General features: G+C 42.3%; 1 protein-coding gene across 10 annotated transcripts in view; it reads right to left on the reverse strand.

Annotated features, from left to right (window-relative positions):
* The window catches only part of LOC124193228 (hemicentin-1-like), a 39958-nt gene that overhangs the window by 11247 nt on the left and 8543 nt on the right, over nucleotides 1-20168 (reverse strand). For all 10 annotated transcript variants that reach the window (XM_046586956.1, XM_046586954.1, XM_046586947.1 and 7 more), the window contains exons 2-4: nucleotides 2303-2510; nucleotides 1527-1681; nucleotides 67-243 (exon numbers count right to left, since the gene is read on the reverse strand). In XM_046586956.1, the coding sequence (XP_046442912.1) occupies nucleotides 67-243; nucleotides 1527-1681; nucleotides 2303-2510 (540 nt within the window). The remainder of the gene's footprint in view (nucleotides 1-66; nucleotides 244-1526; nucleotides 1682-2302; nucleotides 2511-20168) is intronic.

The raw sequence follows: 20168 nt of genomic DNA on the forward strand, positions 1-20168 counted from the left end.
TATTCTTTTTAAACCATTTCTAAGCAAATATTTTGTAAAAATAAAAATGTAATTTACTCTATTTACCTTCGAGTGTATGTGATCCATTCCACCATTCGATGCGAGGTACGGGTCTGCCACCTCCAGACCGGCACAATAAAGTGACGATGGTGTCTTCGTTGAAAGGACCGATGCGCGACACGTTTCTAATTGCTGCTGAAGTTCTTCCATCCTCCAACAGGATCTCGACATACTCCGGAGCAGCTACGTTATATGTACACACAGACATTACAACAAAAAACAAAAAAAAACACTCAGATTACTTGTCAATATTCGCTCTTATTATTTTTGGGTTTCCGGCGCCGCTCCGAGCCAACATTCTATCGGTTTTCCGTGTAAAGAATTCGCCTCGACCGCAATCTCGCTTTCCTGATTTGCGGGTGTTGCAACCAATAAATACAAAGAGCTAGGAGCGAAGGAGAGAAAAGAGAGAAATCAGGTAGCAACTAGCGTGTGTTGAAAAAAGGAATAACCGAAAAAAATAACGCTCCGATTCTCTGGGGATCGATTTCTTGTTTATCGTCGTATCTAAATCGGATTCACGGGCGAGGAGAAGGTGAGCATTGATGGCAGTGGACAAAGTTTTCCATTCGTATATCCGCTGGGTTACATCGGCCGACTTCTCCCTGAAGTTATCCGACCGCTTCGCCTCGATCCATTCATTCCTCGGATTCTCCACTTCGCCAAAGAATGTCACGTTATCGACGATAAATGAATACAATTCACCTCTAAATCATATTTGCCCCAGCGTTTCCTTGCACGCACTCGTCTGCACCTCTACAGTCGACAACTCGTACTTGTGTCGTGTGTTGCCTATCTGTTTTCAATTTTTGTTGTGAATATGAGAGAGATATGAGAGAGATTCCTGGCGAGGGCGACTGCTGTCGAATCGATTTCTCGTCATTTCAAATTGTGTGTGCCGTTCGCGGGAATTTCTAACGCGCCACTGAATACGTACGAAATGGGCGGCTGCTGCTGGGGAGAGAAATCCAACTCTCCCCGGCCACCCACCCCCACCGAAAAAAATGATAATAATAAAACTAGCCGTAGGCCACATTAAGCGGGACGATAGGAAGGACCGGCTCTCGATCGATTATTGATGAGTCGCTGAAGGGCTGCGGCTTTTGAAAAGAGTTCTGACATTTCTTTATTATTCTTTTGCCTTGTAGAGCGATCGATGAGGCTTGTGCTGACTAATGCGGCTGCTTCGCTACATAAGAGCTCAGACAGGCCGGGTCGGAGAGGAGAGGAAATATGGAATACGGAACTGGGAGGAAATGAGAGCGAAAGGAGTCAGCGGCAATGTACAGTACATAATCGATAGATGGCGACGTTGAAAGGAGAAAAACATCAAATGTGCTCTCCCATATTATATACCAAGAAATGTATATCTCCATCAGACAGACAAAGATATGGAGAAAAAGGAAGAGATGTGGGCCGATTTGGGTACATGAAAAAAAATATAAAACGAAATGTTTGATACATACCGAGAACGGTGAGGTTAACGTATTGGACGACGGGGCAACCTTCGTTGATCTCTAAATAGGTGATCTCACATCGGTAAAGACCCTCGTCGGCTAAATGCAGGCTGCTGATCTTCAATCCAGCTTGGGTTTCGTTCGATGATAAGACGAATCGAGCTCTTCAAACGCGTCATCAAATGGCAACCAAACGACACGAAAAGAAAAAAAGAAATTGAGAATCAAAACAAAGAACCAACATCAATAATCATCAAGTGACAGAAAAGCACCGAGGAAACAACAAATGCTACGTTGCATTTTCCCCCATGCTAAATGTATGCATTTTTAACAAAATAATTTATTTCTAAAAAGGAAATCTGTGATGGGATATTCAAAATGAAAACGTAGTAACGTACACACTAATCCGTCTCGCGACAGGTGGTATTGATCTCGTGTAGCTCATACCGTCACTATAGCAAGATGGAGAGAGCTACGACGGTTAAATCCGATCATTACCGGAGACTTTTCACTGCCAAAGGCCTCTGCCATTGTACACTGGTCCTATATTGTGACTGACGTGCAGTACACGCTGACAATGCCATCGTCTAGGAATTCTAGAGATGAGATCATTCATATAATGCTTTTTGACAGTGCGGCAGTACCACTGAGCAACAGTCGAGCCAGCAACATTCCTCGGTACTTTCACGGAACGGATATGCATCGATATGAGCGCATCAGACGTGTATAGTGTACATGCAAGAGCTCAGTGCCAGCGAAGAAAAGAAAAGGGAGAATGGAAATACCTGTTGGTCAACGATCCTTCCGACCGTTCCAGATTGGCCAGTTCGCTGTAGACAAAAACACGCTGCGATTCGCGGTACCATTTGACGCTGTGGAAATCTCCGCAGGTCGCCACGTCGACGCTGCACGGCACTGACACTTCCTGGCCGGCAAGGCCAGACAGATCTTCTAATATCGTCGGCGCATTACCCGCCAATGCCAGCTCTGCACCTTTAAAAAGAAGATAAAAGAGAGCAATTAAACAAATGCGAATGAGGATAATTTCACAAAAGAAAATATTTTTAACCACAGAAAATACAATACATATAGGTAGCCCTTTTGAATACACAAAACCAATAAAATTGTTATGGTTTATTATTCGTTATCCTCCAAACATTATTAATTCCGCTTGGATGACGGTGAAAATAAAACCAATCTGTTGTCACTCTCACCAAGATTTCGAATTCTTGGGTAAAATTGTTTTTTTCTTTTTCTTTTATTTCTTGCGTGAATGAAAATGCAAGTAATAAAGTTTGATATAATGAAAGCTCATTCGTTTTCTCAAGACACGCCCATGACTTTCTGTCTATTTCTCAGCCAGCTCTCTTTTGAATATAACATTTTTGTGACGGTTGGCTTGCTTCGACATTAGGAGAATATCGCTGCTCTATTTTGGCAGCTGTCGCCGACCGTAGATGCCATAATCCGCCTGGCGCCCTTACGTTTCTAATTTCACTAACTTCTCATATATAGAATCTCGCCTGGTCTGGGGTGTGACTGATAATATATCCTCGCAACAACTTATAATATATCCTCGCAACAACTTATCTCGAGAGATGAGGATTGTGAAGTCAACGGCGTAACGAAAAAAAAGTGAGAATAAGGCTCTTGTGCAATATCTTTCTATCTTTTTTAATGGCGAAACGGTGCTGCAATCTCATATGATGGAGTCATTTGTTGGTATGACACTGTCTCCAACGTTATATCGTAATGCGTACTGGTTCTAGTCGTATAATCACAACATCCGTTCATTGCGCATAAACTGCTTTAACAATTACTACCATAGTTCTAATGTTTTGGGACTATTTCTCTTTAGGGATATCCTTTCTATATTTTGTTCGTTTTATATTATCCAGTATCATCCGCCAAACACAAATAAAACATGGCAATCTCACAAAACACTCTCTTTGATTATCAATTAATTAGTATGACAAATATATTTTTTTTGTCTTTATTGGAATGGCGCAAGCTCACATTGCTTTCTCTGAATGAATGTTTCATCGAACGTCATGGCTTATGGTTGCAACGTTTGGTTTCTGGGTAAATTAACTGTATATCCTGAATCCGTCTTCATCAGAAATTCAACCGATCAATGACGCATAAGGAGTGCATACGAATCTATTTGCTTAGTTATTGGCTTCAAAGTGAAACCTATTGGACGAAAGTTTAGTAAACGTCAAGGCGTGTTATTGGACTCGTCCCTTTCTCGACAACAGCAGCAGCAGCTGGATGCTATTTTCACTTCGAGACATTTGAATTGAGGCCAAAATGATTTTTTTTTCTTCCTGTTCAACCGAGGTACGGGTGCGCGTCTTCTATTTCTTTTCTTCATGACGAAAGGGTGTAGTGAAATGCTGGTATCTTGGACGATGACGACACCAAGTGGGTTCCAAACCTATTCATTTTCGCGCTATTGCTTTTGCTTTCTTTAAAATAACAGGTATTTATATATATTTATCTTTCCTGGGGATTTTTAGTTGAGATAATAACTGCCGGTTAAACAGCGTGATTCATATCCGATGCACAAAATGTCAGCTCCTTGACAAAGGGGAGGCTTGAAAATGTGTTTTTAAACAGATTCTAAGGCCGTTTGAATTACGAGATTGCCTTTTTTAAGTTACGGGATTTCTTGATTTGTAATATCGGCGGGCTGGAGTTGGACGTTTTGTGCCCCTCGTTCAAAGTGGTTCAGGCACAACCCACAAGTTTGATTAACTAAAAATAAACTTGGACACTCTCGGGTTGAACAGCTCCAGTTTCTTGAGAGATGAAGAGTTGTAGACGTGTCGCGTGTGGTCCGTTGGAGACCACCTCGTCAGCAGACACCTATGACGTCAAGGGCTCTTAATTTATGCGTTTTTTTTTTAACTTAATTGTCAAAGAGCTCCTTTTTTTTATCTGATGGGATGAATGTTTAATCGATTTTAAGTCGATATCCTCAAATGGTCGTAGGCTTGATTCGGCCTTGTTATTTTGAACTTATTTTAAGAGGATGACCGTTTTGTGTGGCATAGAGTAGATTGAATTTATTTATTCTGAATTATTAAGTTTGACTTTGGACGGATGGACGGATGAATCATTCCTGAAATAACATACTGATGTCCTACTTTAATCGCATTTGAGGACTGAAATTACGATTTCGTTTATTTTGTCTTAAAGAATCAAATGATTATTCGTAAAAGATTTGATTATAAAAGGTTCAAAAATAATAAATGCTGGACCTTTTTTCTGTGAGATGAAGTCGTTTGTGCCTTATACCAGTCCAGTGGTCACACAGCCGTTTAAAAATAGCTTTTGTTCGATGTCGTGTCAGTCTTACGTAACCCAAACGGTCTAAATATGTAACCCAACGTAAAAGTCAGTTCAAAATACAATTTCCGGTGATTTTCATCAGTTTTTTTTCCGTATCACAAGCATAAAATTAAACTAATTTTTTTGCTTGACCTGTGGTTTGCAAAGCGTTGTGTATCTAACAGTGAAAATATTATTAGGTTGCTGTGATTTGTTTCGGTCAATTACTAGAGTGGGTCGGTTAGAAAACGGTTCTAAGTTTATTTGATGTATTCTTCTATTGTCGAATGCATTCTCTTCCCGTCTTTCTCTGTAGCCTGTATTCTTCACCGGAAAACTGTCAGTTCCATCCTCTGCGTCCGTATGTTTGTCAGAGTTACACACAGCGAGACACTGATCGATGAGCAGCGCTCCTAAAGGTTATAACGAACAATAGGCTTACACTTTTTCGCTTCTCACCTTCAAAAGGCACCAATATTAGTCGAGTAATCAATTACCACTATATGAAACTGTCTTCCCTATTACTTCCGAGGCCTTTTAGAAACTCTGTGCCCTGTGTAAATCATCAGATGAGCGACAAGAACATCGAATGCCAAATGCATCAGTATTTGGTTCTCGGTATAACATAGTACTAGAGCTTTGTTGATAAAAAAAGAGTTATTTTTTATTGTTGTATATTGTCCTGCATATTTTTAGTATTCCCTACATCAGGTTTTGTTCACTGTGGACTGGGACTGCCCAGTCGTCTAATTTTCCTTCTATAATCTTTCTTAAATGTACAACTTTCTTGTGTATAAAGCTGTATGTACCGGTATTACATATAGTGAAAAACGGAAAAGAGCGAGATTATTTGTTTTTTCAAAACTATCGATTCTTTAGTGAAGTGCAACATTGATTGAGTGTACGAGTTTTACGAATGCAAAACTCCCATATCAAATTGTAGCTCGCGCAAAGTCTCTTTTCCATTAAAATGTACGGGTGTCTGACTGTTTTGATCTCAGATCTCGTTCAATCATTCCAAAATTGGGAAATCTGAAAATCCGACAACCCCATTCGCACTTCGCAGATGATATTGGCCTTGTAAATTCTATAGATATGAAACAAAAAATGAAATATGGTCAACAACGAACCCTTAATTGTTTTGATTATAACCGTATACAAAGTCATATATAAAATCCCACTCAAACAATTAAAATCATCAGAGTAGAAGAAAAAGGGGGCAAGGAGGTGAATAAATCAAGAGAGTAAGAAAACAGTCAAAGTAAATAGAAGCGGTTCAACCCTCAACCACTACGGTCACGAACCACTTTTTCCAAGACAGCTGTATCAGCCAACGACGGCCGTCTTATGTATTGCACTACAACTTGACAAAACGAATGTTTTTCCATAAAGACTCGCCAAAGGAAGTGCAATAGAAAATAAGAAAGAGAAAAAAAAACCCCAAACGCAGAGCGAATAAAGGCCGGTGGCCGAGACACTCGCGTCACTGCGTGTGAAACGGGCGAACCGGGTGAAGCAGTGTGATAAGCCTCAACGAATCGGTCGCTATTCCTCTTGTTGGCATCAGCTTCTTGGTTCGGGTGATATCTCCTCAATTTATCATAGGAGGTCTTGACTCAAGTAGAGATGTCAAGTCAAATCTTTTTGCGACGCTCACGCTGCTGCTGCTGCTGCTGTTTCCTCTATTACTTTGATATTTCATGTTGAGTGCGGGCTGTTGCACAATACAGCCCCCGTCAATTGGCTGCCCTTATGAAACGGCAACTGGCAACATCCAGCCAGAAAAAAAAGAAAAGAGAAAATAATATGTGCTGTAGGCTACACTATCAAAACAGAAAACAAAAAAGTGAGCCGCTCCTCATCGGTCAAGTCCAGTCCAGATTGTCCGGCGTGATTCTCTTTCAGTCTCATACGACGGGCAGCAGGGTTGTGATATTGCACGGAAAACGTTTGGAGAACAATATGAAGAAACCAATCATCGATAGAATGTGACAGACGAGCCCCGCCGAGGCGGGAATTGCATTACTCGCGAGAGCGACGAGCCGACGAATAGGGAACCATCCGTCAAGTTGAGTTCGCTCTTCGATTTTGTCGAAATCGTTTATATTCTGGGTGGTGCGTGGCAGCTACTGTTTGTGCAACTACTTAGCCATTACTGCTTTTTCTTTCGTACCAAAATTACAAACAAGCGGCGACTGAAAACGGAATCGATTCGGATAGTAACAAATATTATTTAATAATAAAAAAAAAAAAGTCTGAAACAACATGCAGACAAAGACCGTGATGGTTGAGTGGCCGCGCCCGTCTAATCGCTCACTTGAAATGAGATAAATGAAGTGATGCCTTGTCGTCCACTAGATGGATGTCCATCTCTTATATGTTGAACGAAGCGAATGTCTTTATTGGCCAGCAGCCCTTCAATCAAAGCTTTTTCCGTGGTTGAAAGCTTTCATCATCCTCCTTCCCCTATACAATTGCGCCAGGTTCAACGATCATCAACGAACGACCGTCATACCCAATACAGCTACTCTAGATCTTCTAATTGGCTCAGGCGATTACCGTATTTCTTCTTCAGCGATGGTTAATTTGAGACTGCTCGCTAAGCTGTCACGGTGATTGCATTAGAGGTTGTACTGTAACTCACGCTTCTATATAGACACGTGAACTCGTTGTAATCTATTTTCAAAAAATTTCGTGACTTTTTTATCAGATAAAAATCTTGTGCTTGTTGTTTGAATGAATTTTTAAAAACCCGCCCAACTCGGTGTTATGTAACAGAACGACATTTGAATTTGAAACTCGCATTACAGCACGATAGGGGAGGCAGACCTACTTATTTGTATCGATTCCCGTCCAATTTATTTTACAGACCCAGCTGAGAGGGGGATAAGGGGCTGAGAAAAGCAATTTCAGACTTGTAACCAAATTTTGATAGACTAGTGAAAACGGAGAAATGTTTAAGACACAAATTGAAAAAGAAAAATAAAGGCGTGACACGCACCATGTATCGTTCGATATCCTTTTAAAAACAAACTATGGGGCTAAACAGTTTGCAGTTATACACTGGTTGCTGAGGTTAAAATGCCAAATAGGCTCTAGAAACTTAGTCACAGTAGTGAACGCGCTGGCGGATATTATGCAAAACTTGGACCTAGACACCCCGGATTTGTTTCTTCACACGCCTCTTGCTCTCGAGTATAATTGCTTCTTTTTTTCCAACTCAAACCCTGGCAACTGAATTCCGCATGTTTATAGCGAAGACCCTAGCAGACTATATATTGTATGCACAAAACTTCATCAGACATATTCCAGACTTTCTGCTACTCTGTTCAATAGTGGTACTACTCTTGTTAAATGCGGACTGATATGCATCGGCAGTGTGGAGCAGTGTTGGTTTCAACTAACTTGTGTTTACCGCCTTGCGAATAAGATGCGCTGTGGGACCCGCCAGCAACAATGAGCCGTTTGGGGGAAGCTGAGATGCTCCCAACCCGACCAGCGCTTTGCTGCGGAATAATTGGAATGTCATGGAAGATATGAGATGACATTGTAGTATGTAACAGCAGTCTCCTACTTCCGCCGTGTCGCCTACCAGTAAATATAGACGGCCGCCGCTATATGCCCTAGTGATGTCCGATTCTGGCGACGATCCGACTTTGAACCCAAATGAAGGTTGACCAAATGAAGGCAGGGTTAATGATTCGTTATCGTGTAGTGGTGGTGGTGGTGGTGGGTTCCGTAAGATTAAAGCGGTCAACGTTAATGACGTCCAACTAATGAGAAGCTGCTGATGAGCGTATCTCTGTAAACGCCACAGCAGAGGAACCCGGAGAATAACACTTCAAAATGGTGGCGGCAAACAGTCGGCTGGATAAATGTCTTTGGCGCAATCTCCAAGAGGTCTTACAGCCTTAATTCTACTTTATGATGCCTCCTTCGTCGTCAGATATTACACACGACGAGAGCGATAAAGGACTAACAGGCCGACGAGGTGACATCCTAACGTCGTACAATCAAAGCGTGAAGAAAAGACGGCCAGCCGGCCACACAAGTTTTGGAGGACAATCATCAGATTTTCCGCATCATTACTCTTGACATTCATCAGAATTCAGTTGCGTTAAAGGGAAAACCTACGTCCAAGCTCTACATGCTATATCCCCGCCTACTTGATTTGTCAACCGCCTCTACTGACCCAGTAACTCGGATCTTCACTCGCTTGTCTTCACTTGCGGTGCGGAAACGCATAAATACCAAAGGCTCATCGGACCAGCAACCAGCAAAGGAACTCGAAAAATTCATTCGACAACGAATCAAAGGTGGAAATATAAATTGGGACGAAACCTGCATCAATATCAAACTGTTTTTCTATGGCCTGTCATATAGAAATAAGTCGACACGTTTTACCAATTTGTTGGCGTGATTTCGTCGCGAAAATAGTCGGACGTCCTTCTGATGGTTTCCGATCGATGCGAGTCTGTATCACTGGTAATAACCAATGGCCAACTTCTTCGATATTGGACATACATCTAATTATAGATCTAAGAATAAGGAAGGAGAGGAGGAATCGACCGTAGAGAGTTGATGCAGGGCATGCAGCGCTGTGTTATTGTTTTTCATTCTACTTGGATGCGGGCGGTGAAAGATCGGGGCGGTCTTATTAGGTCGCCACGGGAGACGATCTCATGAAACTGGGCAGGTATATCAATCAGCAGCTGTAGTAAACACGAAGCAGTATACTGCTGGACAATATTGAAGCCATACTAAGAAGGATATCTAGGGTTATGTGCCTACATTTATTAGTTTGGAAGGAGGGAAATCAAACTCGCCAAAGCCGACGAAACTTTCGCTGCCAAACGAGTGAATTGAAATGGGAAGCGAACATATAGTCTCTCACAGCCCCCTGCCAGAGATGGGCAGCACGTAGAAAAAGGGGTCAGGCAAACGGGACTGACTGCTGTTGAGGCTAGAGGAAGCGCAGTGTTAATGAAAAAGTACTCAAAGAAGCCAATGCCAATATCGTAAAAAACAAGACCGAAACAGATGGGGGAGGGGGGAGAGTTTCGAGATCACTCTCGTATTTTCATTTCGTTTACGAGTTTACAGCATATTTCCTATTTGTAGAAAATGCAAGAAAATGAAATTCATTGGATTTATCTCTTTCTAGACAGTAAACACGGTCGCCATACTGTTTTTTATTCACATCAGCATTACAAATCTCCAAAGATTCTTCCATTGAAAAGAATCTCTTTTTAAAATACTCTTTCTATTTCTGTTTGGAAATATGTGAATGAAGCCTACCCAGTACCCAATTTCAATCAACTATTTGTCCCTATCATTGGATCTGCATGCTGCGTGTAGTTTTGAAACATATGAATATTAGTTATAGAGAGGACATGAGAAATTGATTGTCAAATAACCTATAAACTCGGCAGGAAACAGTAGGCTGTTTGTATTACGTATTAGTGAGTTTTATACGACTGCCTGTGTATAGGCCAACGGAAAGATCGAGAACCCAAGGAGAGAATCTCCAAGCCCTCATATACTAGTCTATATATGCCACGACTATTAGGCTAGTATATAGGCTGACATGTATAGTGAGCGTCATTAAACATGATCCACTGTTGTGCATCCATACATCTTCCTCTCTAATTTCCCTCCGAGTTCCCTTATGATTTGGTAGTAAAGAAACGGATCAAATGGGATCAAGCGAACGTAAGAAGCCCTGGCTCTTCCTTCGAAAAAGAAAAAAGAAAGAAAGAAAGAAAGAAAGAAAGAAAGAAGAGGAAGAAGACAGCCCTGCCACTATTTATACTGCGTCGCATATTGTATCTATGTTTGTTGTGTAATAGCCGAAGAGAGAATATAAGCAGGAGAAAGGAACAGAAAGGGAAAAAAAAGGGTTCCTTCGTCTGCTGTACTCTGTAAGACTACAGTTTCATAGGCGAGAAATGCCATCAACGGAAGCCTCGTCTAAACATATCGTCGTGGAGTCCTCGTGCCGAATGTCTGGCACACTCGCGTGCTGTTGCCTCACGCCCAATATGGTTTTTGGTTTATTGCAAACACTATAAAGAGATCATGGTTTATTTATTCTCTGAATGCCTCCGCTCCGGCGAATCAAAGCCACGCCTACGGGATAATACCGCTGAACGTGACGAAAATCCCCGCCGAAATGTAAGAAGCAGAGAAAGCCCACCAGGGAGAGCCGACACTGCGTTAGAGACGCGAGACTGGATTTAACCAGCAGCAGGGGAAAACTGTGAGCAAAGAGAAAAGGCGAGAAAAGGGGGAAAAGGGCAACAGCAGAAACTCACGAGTGATTTCAAATGTCGTTTGCGCTGCCTGGCGCTGCCAGATGCAGCAACGTGGACCACGGCGGATGACGATTTCTATTGAACAAAAAGGCAGCAGGGCGGCCAGAATTGCGGTCCTGTCACACCAGGCGAAACCGTTCCATCAACTCGCGAGAGATGCAAGATCTCCGACAGAGTATATTATGGAAAGGTGAAATTTTGTCCTGACGTAATTCACTCTACGTGTCTCAATGTCATTACGTCATTTATTCTTCTCACCCCTTTTTGACTTATATTTTCGTTCCGTGTTATATTCTCTCTCGCTTCGGTCCTTATGGTTTGTTACTATAAATGGTCTGGCGGCGGCGACTTTTAAAGCAGCTAGGTTGGGTAACTCTCTACTCTCCTTTTTTTTTTTTTACCATCACTGCCTTTGGCTTTAATCGACTTCAGCATCTCGTCGGCTATTGTTCAACTTGTGCGTGTGTTGTCCCGCTTATCTCGGTTGTCCTCCACCTCCGGATTTCTTTTTCGTTCGATTTCATTGTAATGTATGTATTATATCTTCGGTTGACGTCGCAGACTCGATTTAGTCATTCTCACAGCTGTCCCACGCTACTCCTAGAATAATACTTTCACTTCTAAATTTGAAGTTTTATTATTATTATGCTCGCATGTTCTTATTATGGGCACATTTCAATTGTTTATTACTACTTCAATGTCTCGTTTCAATTTCAAGAATGGCCGACGTTGACCGCGGGATTTGACGACGAATACTTTGTTTCTATTTCTATTTTGAAAATTAAAATGAAGTCTCAAGTTTCAAACAGATATCTACAAATATATGTAAATATACTATGTGCATTCGTATTATATTATTAAGTTGATCACTTATTTACACTCCAAGAGCTCGGACAGCGCCATCTTAAGGGAATGTCTCTGCCGGGAAAATAATTGAAATGGGCAAATGGCCGACACTTTTGTACTCGAATTAATTATTTTAAATGATTTTCTATTCTTTTTCTACAGTGAATTACATGCGAAAAATAGTTTTAAATCCGTTCAAGTAAACTAAAAATCGTAAACCGGCCAATTAATTTACAAAAATAAAGATTACCCCAGAGAAAATGTGTTTGCCGAGCTGCTGTTTGTAAGAGGAAGCTATAAGTAGGAGTGTCTTTTTCAGTTAATTATCACAAACATTGACTCTTTCGTAGAAGCCAAGAACGAAAGCCCAAAGAAGATGGATCAGGCTACCAACACTCTTTTCCGTAAAGAAACTGCTCTTGCCATTCTAATTATCCTCAACATCGTATCCGCAGTTTGCTTGGCTAATAATGTGATCGAAAAAAGGTACAAACAACCCCTGGAAAGAATCTCACCGGATCTGGACGACGCAAACACCACCATGACTGATACCAGAACTGGAGCAACCAACCAACCAACCGTTGTCCCCATTGAAATTGATGATCTGACACTGGAGAAAGTAGAGGCGATTTTAATAAAATGTGGGAAAATCTTAGACAGAGTGACTGAGGGAATCAACGACATAAACGAGCTCATCATAGAATTCGAAAAACAAAGAAAAAATGAATAAAATTGAATGATTGAATTGAACTACCTATAATCAATAAACTTCAATGTATTCGTAAATTTCACGAAATTTCACTGTGACCGAAATAAAATCTGATAAATAAACTTGTCCTTCATTTATTCAAAATGGTTTAATAAATATGACCTGATTGGATCATACGTATACGACGAATATGCCCATACTGGGATCCCCAAGTCAACCGTTCAATTATCATTTAATAATAATATGCTCACGTTTGCTTTTTTTTTGGGCACATTTAAAAATTGTTTATTGCTTCAATGTCTCTTTCAAGAATGGCCGACGTTGACCGCGGAGATTTGGCGACGGTTAAAAAGTCAAACAATGATGGGGGGAGCAAAAATACTTTTTTTTGTATTCCTGTTTTGAAAAATAAAAGGGAGGAAACGGGAGAGAAATGTAAGGTAGAAAAAAAAAATAAGAGAAATAAGAAGTTGATGACGTTTCCGGCCCAGCCGCACCAGTGAAGCCTTTTTTTTATATATTTTTTGTTTCCCTCTTGGAACGTCATTTGTTGTGTTACTCTTTTCCATCCATCCATCTCCCACTTCTCCGGTTCTTTTCCCTCATGAAGGTTTGGCATTATTTTTCGTTCCCCGAATTCACATTGAAACTAACAAGACTTCGTTGAGGGTGGAGGTGGGGGGGGGGGGGAGGGGAGTGAAGGTGGAGGGGGGAAGGGGAAGACCTGTCGGTTTCTCTTTTTTCCCACACTGCGCTCTCCACCTGCTCGTTTCCTGACCTCTGTTGTTTCTTCTACATGTCTGTCGTATATAGACGCCCTCTGCCTTCCCAGGTACCTTTTTTGTTGTGTCTCTGTGATTATCTGCTGGGTTTACACTACATCAGCGGCTATACTACTCCACCGGCAGTGCCATTGTCTGCTGTGTTTAAAGTTTCAACCCGCTTGTCCACCAGGGCGCATGTATACGCAGGAGACATGTGAACTTGAACCGGCAAATAAATAACGAAATAGCACAAAGCAATTTTCGCCAAAAAATACACACAAAGCAACTTCCCTATAGCGCTCCCTCGCAGCAGTGCGCGGCATTTTATGGCAGGTGACGGCAGGTGAGAGAAAAAAGGGTAAGGAAGCCCCCTCGCTGTCAAATGTAGAACAGAATGGTGGATATAGAAATGAAAAAAAGATGTCGTATTTCCCATCAAGCCATCTTGGTGGTCAATTTATTCACTCTTTTAGTGTAGCCTACGCATTGGTTTGTTTGAAGAAAGTAAAAGAAGAGATTGGCGAACTAGCTATCTCAGCTGTTCCAGTGTTCCTCCCGGGTTGGCCCACCTGTGGTGCCCAGCTACAAGCCAAACGATCTTGATGGGGGAAAAAAGAAAATGTCTTGCTGCCGCCTATCATTTTCGGTTGCATTCATGCGCATCGAATAGTGAAAGTGTACATCGCAGGGGGACGGCAATCAACCTATAACGAAGTCGATCCTCAATTAGGGCTGCGCTCTATTGTGCCTTGATTAAATTAGTGGGTTGCCATATCAAAGAAGGCAATCACGGCCATATTACATTGTTTTTGCTTTCATCGGTCACGGTGGCGCGCAGACCGTCTCTCAGACTTCCAATACAGCATAGGTAACGCTGCTGGTTGCGCTGTGCTACACAGGGCTACTAACATCAACCACTAGATTGATATTAGTCACGCTGCCGAGCTAGTGCAACAAGAACAATGGATCTCACATGGCGTAGCCAGAGTCACAGACACAACATGCCGTCGTCGTAACACTGACGGCCCTATATAGCGGTGCACCGAGCAAATCTACGTAACAAAAACAATCAAGATGGCCAAAAAAAAATAGAAAAATAAGGAAGTATCATCCACCCTTTTTTCCTGACGGAAGATGGTGAAATAATTACTGGGTTTACTTATACTTTTTTTTATTATTATTATTATTTATTTTTCTTCAAGAATTATGTATATCTTCCAACTGAGGGAAAGTGAGTGGGTAGAAACCTGGTAGAAACCTTGTTTCCGTTACGCTAGTCATATAGCGAAGGGGCGGCTTGATTCTTTTTTTTTTCTCTGTTGTTCCCCTCTCGGTCATAATCTTTGTCCCCCCCTCCTCGCCTTTTATCCCAGAGTCGAAGGAAACGTCGCCTGACACAGAAAATGTTTTTACGAGATTGTAAACACAAAATGGAACAAAGGTGCATGACTGTTCTCCGGGGAGAGAAGGTTAAACTTTTTTCGGGCGAGCATGTACAATATAACGCAAGGCAACTGGGGAATTGGATATCCGAACGCCGTAGTCGTCAGTCAGTGGGGCCTCAATCGTTTACATCATCGACACACGCTGTGCGGCTGATGAACGATCGGCTGACTAAGCGCTAAAACGCGCTTATGCACAAACGGGAAAAAAAAAAAACTTTTGACGCTTTAGCTTCACAATTTACGCTTATAGGCAAGTTGCCGAGGGTTGTAGCCATCAGTAATAGCCATTAACGGTATATACGCCAATGTGCCTCACAGAATAAATGTGTTATTCGATTTCACGATGGATGTCCCGAGTTCTGACTGGACACGGCCGCGATATGAGCAGCAAGAAATGGGAAAAAACACAAGAAGAAGAAGTATAGAAAAAAAAAAACGGGCCTGCATCTGACAAGAGTATAGAGGAGGAAAAAGGGGGGAAAGGTTTATCAAGACACATCATGCGGGTGCCCTCCCGCAGCGGGAAACTCGCAACCTCATTTGTCAATGGTCGTGTATACTTGTTGTACACTCGGTGCGATGTTCCTCCGAGTTTCTATTTTCATTTAAACGGAATAAATGCTGTGTAGATACGGAAAAAGCGCTGGCTGTCAAGCAGCGGGCAGATGGACATGCCGGACTAAAAGTCCATGGCTATTCTTGGGCAGAAAAGAGGAAATATCTCAACGTCTATTTACAAATGCAAAAGTTTATTTTAATAGAAAATGTAAGTTGGCAGATTTATTCATTTAGTTTTTTTTCTTTTTTGTGGGAATTCACGGTTGGTATAAATGACTGATGAAGCGGATATGCCAACAGCTCAATACCAAATAAAGTGCGACGCTCTCTTTCAGTCCACTGCGATTACGAGTGCGCGCGTTTGCACAGTCAGTAAGTGAAGTAGTCGTCGTCGAGCAGCATCTCACACACTGCTGTGATGTTTACAACAAAAGTTTCGGTCAAGATGTGCACCAAGTTCACCAGAAGAAGACACGTTCATGTTCACATTTCCATGACTCGACGTCGTGCTCATCCGAGAGGCGGATCCGTTCAATCATATGTCCCGAAAACTTTATATGGCCGCCAAATGCACATTCATTTAAATAAAAAAAGGGACAAACAGACAGCAGAGCGACTGCGAGCAGACTTTGGCCATTGCTGACGTTTGCCAGCCAAGCTTCCGGTGATGAAGTGGTTTTTATAAGTTTTAACATTTCTCACTAGCAGTCGAGCGCATAGGGGACGGGATTTTTACAACAACAAAAAAAGAAAAAGAAAAAGAAAAAAGGAAACGAAAAAGGAAAGATGAAAGAAAGAGAAACGATCGGAAAGGAAAAAGAAAAACTTGAAAAACTAGCGCCTCAGCTGGAAAACAGTTGAGATCGATACCACAGCCAGAGCGCACCCACGGGCCACACACAGAACACAAAAAGAACGGGCGGGCGGACGACGGGACGCGCCTCGAACACGGCCCATTCCATTCGGATGGATTACTAATACACACAAACTCAAACAAAGCACAGAGGCGCAAATACATTGTAAATATAAAAGGGAGAAAGAGAGAGAGAGAGAGAGAAGGCAGCAATGGAGCTGGCGTGAAAAAACGAACGGAATGGGCGTCAGCCAGCCAGCCCACATCATATTATATAGGCCGATCATTTGTGTGTATATTGTCTCTCATAAGCGACGAGTCAACAAATCGGGGAGAACGGTGAAACGCAACGCCACACCAACGCTTTAGATGAGAAACGTGAAAAGTAAAAGAGAAGACTTATAACATAAAAGCATACTTGAAAAAAAATTCTGAAAATAACGTAAAGACAATAAAACGGTTGCCCCTACTTGCATCTGTTTCCCCTCTGGTTAGCGACATTTATATTATCGAGTTTTGCAGATCTACTTTTATGCCTCAATCTCCCCCACGCGAGTCCGTATCTTCGTGTGAGGAATTACGATGAGCGTGCGCGCATTAGACTTTGTCAGCCAGAACGACACAAACAAACAAAACTCGCCAATCTTTATGTGGAGGGACGATGTATGTCAGTTAGCTCGGATCGACGGCGATAGTAGAATATAATAGTTATTCTGACATTTGGCTAAGTAAAAAAAAAAATAAAAAAAATGACTGTAAAAGGCCAAAAGAAATAATAAAACAACAATGGGCTCCTGTCTCCAAGAAAGGCAAAAAAAAGCAAAGGCTCATTGAATTTGTTCTTTTGCCCCATTTCATCTTCTTTGGCTTGGGTATATTGTAGTCACTGGCACTGGCTTTATTTTATTATCGCCACACTCGGCTGAGTGGAAAGACACCGTTGGGCGAACGACTTCAATCCCCTAGGAAACCCCAAACTACATATGGAAATCCCGTGATTCATGGTTTACTACTTCATCTCTCCGTCTGGACTCGATTTTGCAATATGATCGCCAGTGAAGGCAATACACTCTCTCTCTCATTTCTTTTGCACCATATTATTATTACGACTGAGGTATACATATTGCTGGGAATATATATACATAACAAGGCGACGAAAAGTTTGAGATCCTTTGGTTGCGTAGCCGTGGGCATACCGACCCCGAAGACGTCGTCCCGTCCAACTCTGACCCGCGTCCTGAAAAATGCGTGTTGGATTGTTTCCTTTCTCGACTTCTTTTTTTTTTTCGTTTTCGTTTTATTTTTTTCTTCTTTCAGGGTGGGATATAAGCGCGCCGTGAATAAATCACCCGGGAGGATTTATCCAAACAGGAACCAAGTGGTCAAATATTCAAGGAGGCACAACACTAAATCATCGTCAATGCTGCTGCTGTCCCGGCCGGCTGTATACAGGCGCTGGGCTCGACTCACGTCACAGAACATTGTCGCGATGAATGTCGCATTGTTGTGGCCGCTGAATGGGCGTCATTGGCACACATCAAGGGACGGATAATAGAAATAGGCTAGGCGCTAGGCGGACGGCGTCACCAACTGGCCATGTACGGGCGTTTAGATATTTCGGCGCTTCACTTGTCTCTGTCTCTCTCCTCTCGTCCGTCACAGAAGGAGGACTCTCCCGCCAGCAGGTCATCGGCGGGCGCGGAGAATAAAAGAAGAGCCAGCAAACAGCCGGCTGCCATATCTATACTGTTATTGCTATAGTTGCCAGACTTTGCAGTGCTGTGTGTGTATGCGCTTAAGTGCTCTTTGATGCAAGCTCGGCAACAAAGAAACATGTCGGGGTCTATGGGCTTGAGGGGGCCCCGTCAGTCTGTGCGTGATGCCCTGCACCCCCGCTAAGGTTTCTCCTTCACGACCGAGTTGGATGCCCGCTGAGTGTAGGTGTAGACGCGGCCAAGACGTTGCAGCTAGGGAGGAGAGAGAGAGAGAGAACGGAGAGAGCGAATCGTTAGACTGGGCCTTCGACAATTGCGTGTATCGGCACTCGCAACAACTATAGGTTCCACTGACCATTTAAAATCGATTGCATCTCGACGATCAATAACTCGCCATTTTCGGGCTTCTCCTATGACTAACGGGAGGAGAGCTTCTATGTAACATTTCTCAGGCATTGGCACGTTCCTTCCCTCCTTTTTCTATTTTTTCTTTTTCTTTTTTCCTTTCGTGCCGAACCTTGAATTTCCAATGCGTAGATTTATTCTGTTTTATAGAGCAGTTATATCAGCTCTCTCTTTCCCCCCGTTTTTTTCTCGATTCTTTCGACTCGATTTTTCCGTTCCATGTCGACATCCATCTGGGCAACGCCGTGCTGGTCACGCCCTCCAGTATGGAATTTCAATCGCGCCGATCAAAGAACACTTTGTCCAACCGCAAAAGTCTGTAATTAGCATACAGTGTGCTCTGTTATTGCACGGGGGAGGGGATAATATACATAGCGGGGCGCTCAGCGCTCCACATTGCGCGCAATTGACATCGGCAATCTGGGCATTGGCATCCATCTGCGGCTTTTCCTTCTTCTCTCCTTTTTTTTCTCCAATGAAATATCACACCACATTCACCAACTCGGACACCCCTCAAATAGCGTGACCGAGCGGAAGTGAGTGGTCCGGCTAACACAGTTGATGGGAAAGTTTACTAACGCAGTATACTCTCTGGCGCACGTGCGTGCTGGTCAATGAGGTCAATCGTGTCTTCATCGCTCGACGGTTACCGATATATATATTGCGCTTCCATTATTCCCTCGAGTAGTATAGTATCGCCATCACGAGACTGTGTTTATACTCTCTTTGGCCAACGACGCGTAGTCAAACAGGGACGCAATAGAATAATTGTATGGAAATAAGCGCCAGTCCCGTTCGCCTTCTGCTCCTATTTCACGATTTGACCGCAAATGGCGACGGTAGAGCGGAGCAATCAATGGATTGTATTACGAATGTTATTAGTAGACTATATGTAGATTGATGCTATTGATTCGTTTAATTTAAATTGCCATTTGGCGATTTGCGTATGCACTGCGACGGTAACGTACTATCAAGCAGATTCGAACAGATATCCAAAATTACATGTATGTAAATATATTGTATATCATATTATTGACATCCCTCCAAGAACTCGGAAGGCGCCACCTTACATAGGGATAGTTGGTTGATGGCGGTGGACGATTAGGATAGAATCTCCAAATCCCTGTCGGGCCGGGAAAATCATTGAAATGGCCAATACTATTGAACTCGAATTAATTGTTTGAAATTAAAATTAAATAAACAACAAATTGTCGGGTCGGGTCACATCGACATACCTGTTGCACTCCACTAATACGAGGAAGCCATGACGGAATACGGTTTAGAAATGAAAACTCTATGATATGTTCTATTTAATAAGCTTCAATGTATTCGTCCGAACCGAAATCAAATCAGATAAATAAACTGTCCTTCATTCATTCAAAATAGTTTAAGTGATGACCTGACCCTGTATGCCAACCATATATACCATATATAACGAGTATGCCCAGCATGATGTATATTGGGATCCCCAAGTTAATCGCATTTTAAATAAGGTAAATATGACACACACAAATAAATAGTAATAACTATTTACTGTGTGGGATTCGCGTATTCCATGAACCCTAATAGAGACATGATAAGCCAATGTGTATCACAGTATTTTCAAAAGAGAAAATGCCTTTGAGAATGCGAATGAGGACAAGGGAAGTGAAGAATTAGACGGCCAATATGAGATGATGAGACTGATGAGATGATGAGACGAAATGCGC

The sequence above is a fragment of the Daphnia pulex genome, chromosome 4 (assembly GCF_021134715.1).
Source record: "Daphnia pulex isolate KAP4 chromosome 4, ASM2113471v1".
Lineage (NCBI taxonomy): Eukaryota > Metazoa > Arthropoda > Branchiopoda > Diplostraca > Daphniidae > Daphnia > Daphnia pulex.